The sequence below is a fragment of the Monomorium pharaonis genome, chromosome 5 (genome assembly GCF_013373865.1).
Source record: "Monomorium pharaonis isolate MP-MQ-018 chromosome 5, ASM1337386v2, whole genome shotgun sequence".
Classification (NCBI taxonomy): domain Eukaryota; kingdom Metazoa; phylum Arthropoda; class Insecta; order Hymenoptera; family Formicidae; genus Monomorium; species Monomorium pharaonis.
The window spans coordinates 15,361,558-15,364,177 of NC_050471.1; the positions used below are offsets into that span (position 1 = coordinate 15,361,558).

The 2,620-nt window shown below is 57.1% G+C and overlaps 1 protein-coding gene across 1 annotated transcript; it reads right to left on the minus strand.

The window, feature by feature from the left end:
* Positions 1 to 1,797: 1,797 nt before the first annotated feature.
* LOC118645762 (actin cytoskeleton-regulatory complex protein PAN1-like) lies at positions 1,798 to 2,397 on the minus strand. The gene has a single exon (XM_036287471.1). It carries the CDS (start codon positions 2,395 to 2,397, stop codon positions 1,798 to 1,800), a length of 600 nt encoding a protein of 199 aa, XP_036143364.1.
* Positions 2,398 to 2,620: the final 223 nt, after the last annotated feature.

A 2,620-nucleotide genomic window follows, 5' to 3' on the forward strand; every position in this document is an offset into this window, starting at 1 on the left:
ATTATAACGTTTTATTAAAATCTACCGAATCGTGTCTATTGTCTCAGGGATCTTTCCTACACCCGATCCCGGCGAGCTAAAGTCCGCGTAAGAAATACGGTCCGTTACAATATATAAAAAATATCCATTAAACATGCTATAAATATCCAGATGTCCGCAATATGAGATCTAATTAATATCCATGGGATATATAGATCAATATCCAATCGACATCCATAGCAGTATCTAGTGGATATTTATGTAGTTCTAATGGATATTTCTTATATATTCATGGATATCCCTAATATCTGTCGAGGATATCCATTAGATATGTAATACATATTATGTTCTGTGTGGGTAAGCACTCGCCATACTAAAGCGATTAATAAGTTTCCACAAAAGTGGCGGAAGTTTGTAACCGTGAATTATGAGTACTATTGGCTACGGATAGCCGCGGGCAATTCAGGGTTCGGATGGCGGGCTGGTTAAGTGAATAAACGGAGGCGAGGTGAATTCGGCTTAACACTATTGTTTATTCAATTATTCCTATCTAATATGTACAGCTGTCCCTATCTAATATATACAGTGCTTATACTAAAGTCTCGCTGTCTGATGCGCAGATAATTTGCTGTTGGCGACGTGTGTCGCGGTGCGCAAGTGCGCGTGGCGTATTGACGCCGGTTGGCTGCGGCAGGCGTACGGCCCGTGTACCTGTCGGTTGGTGCGTCGATTGGCAGTAGCGGCCGGTCTCGGTGACTGCGGCGCTCGTGGCGGTACAACTACGGTGGTGCGGTGCGAGGCGGCGCTCGTATCGGTTGCGGCGGTAGCCGGATTGGCTGCAGTGCTTCGGTCGCGGTTGCGCGGTGCGGCGCGACGCTTCCATTCACCGAGTCGGTCGGTGCGGCGCTCCTATTGGTCGCGGCGGTGCGCGGCTGCGCGGTGCGGTGCGGAGCTCGGCTCGGTAGCCAGCGATCAGCTGTTACGGCAATCAGCTGCTTCGTACAGTGTCATCCCGCGTAGATGATCTTCGCGACGGCGGTTTCCCCTCACTGCGGGGTCCCCGTGTACGGTGTTAGGATCGGTCGCTCAGTATACCGGGATCCGGATAACGAGCGGGGCGGTGTTCTGCCACTCAATATGTGGCGCGAGGAAGCGCTCAGTACGCGCTGTCCAGGAAGCCGGGTGCGAGGTTAAGTCGGCACTCAGTGCATGCACTAGAAGTCTCAGTTCAGTACGCTGAGATGGATCGGTCGGCTCAGTGCGCTAGACCGGGGAGATCTGCTCTCTTATCACCAGCGGAGGGCTTTTATAGCCCCTGTTTGGTGACAAGAGGAGCGGAGATGTGCGGAGAGAAAGATAAGCGAAGGGGACTGCGCGAGGTAAGAGGGTAACGGCCTCATATCTTTATACCTTAACGACGGCGGAGGAACGGCTCGTTACACCTCCCCCTCGGCAGACCCCGTCCCAATATACAAAACAATGCTTTTATTTTCTAATATACCAGGACCCGTCGGGCTGGTGTTTCACCACGATGCGGTGTCCGAGGGCCTGGTGGCGGTAGCGGCGACTTGGCGGTATTCGCTCCCACGGGATGATCCGCAGGATGTCTCCGGGGATGACAAATGGTCCGGCGGGCAGTGTTGTTGGCGCGGGTGGCGATGACGGCGGTGCTGGTGGAGGCTGGATAAAATACCCGGTCGGCGTAGGCGTCGGTGTTGGTTGCGGCCGGGTGAAGTACCCGGGCGATGCGGGCGGCGGTGTTGGCAGTGGCGGTTGCGCCAGCTCAGCTGCGGTTGCCTTGGCAGTGGCGGGCGGTGGCTAGGCCGGTGGTGGAGGCACTGCGACGGCCTGCTGGTGCGCCTCAGTAACAGAGAGTGGCGGCGCGGGCTCCGGTATTGTCGCTGGCGGTGGTCCGGCTGGCGTGGTCCCTCTGCTTGGTACCGGTGGGGCGGTGGTGCCGGGCCCTGTGATGCGCAACAACGCGATGTCAGGCATCGGCGCGGAGGTACGCTCCTCCGGCGCGGTGGCTGGCTCACCGTTGTCGTCGTCGTCATCGTCTAGGTCCGATAACGTGGACCCAAACGTGGCGAGCAATATGCTCCGCCCGTTGTCGGTGGCTGGTGGTGCCTCGACGTACAGCCATTCCTGGCGGGAGCGTGTCGTCCTTTGGCGCGCCACTGCTGGTCGTCGCGGTCCGGATGGCAGCGCTGGAACTGGTGTCGGAGCCGGTGCAGCGGTGCTGGGCGGCTCGTTGTCGCGCCGTTGATCGCGCGTCGTTGGTCGTACGGTTGCCTCGAACGGCTCATCGGGATGCGAGGAGGTCCGGCGATGGCACGGACGAGACGATCTCGGAGAGAGCTCCTTTGCTTCGGCATACTGGTCGACTTTGTAACTCCCTTCTGTCTTTGGCTGGTCCATCGCGCCTTTTATATTCTCCGGTTTTGTTTTCAGTCGGTGTCCGGACTCTCCTTCAGATCCTTCACGTGCGCGGTTCCTATAATCCGATTGTTGTCGCGAAGTCGTACAATGACAGGCGATATGTGGCGGTTGACTATGTACGGCCCGGCGTATCGGGGCGCGAGTTTTCCCGCGAAGTTCTCCTGCGCGTTGGAGAGCGGGTGTTCGCGGCGGTAGACCTGCT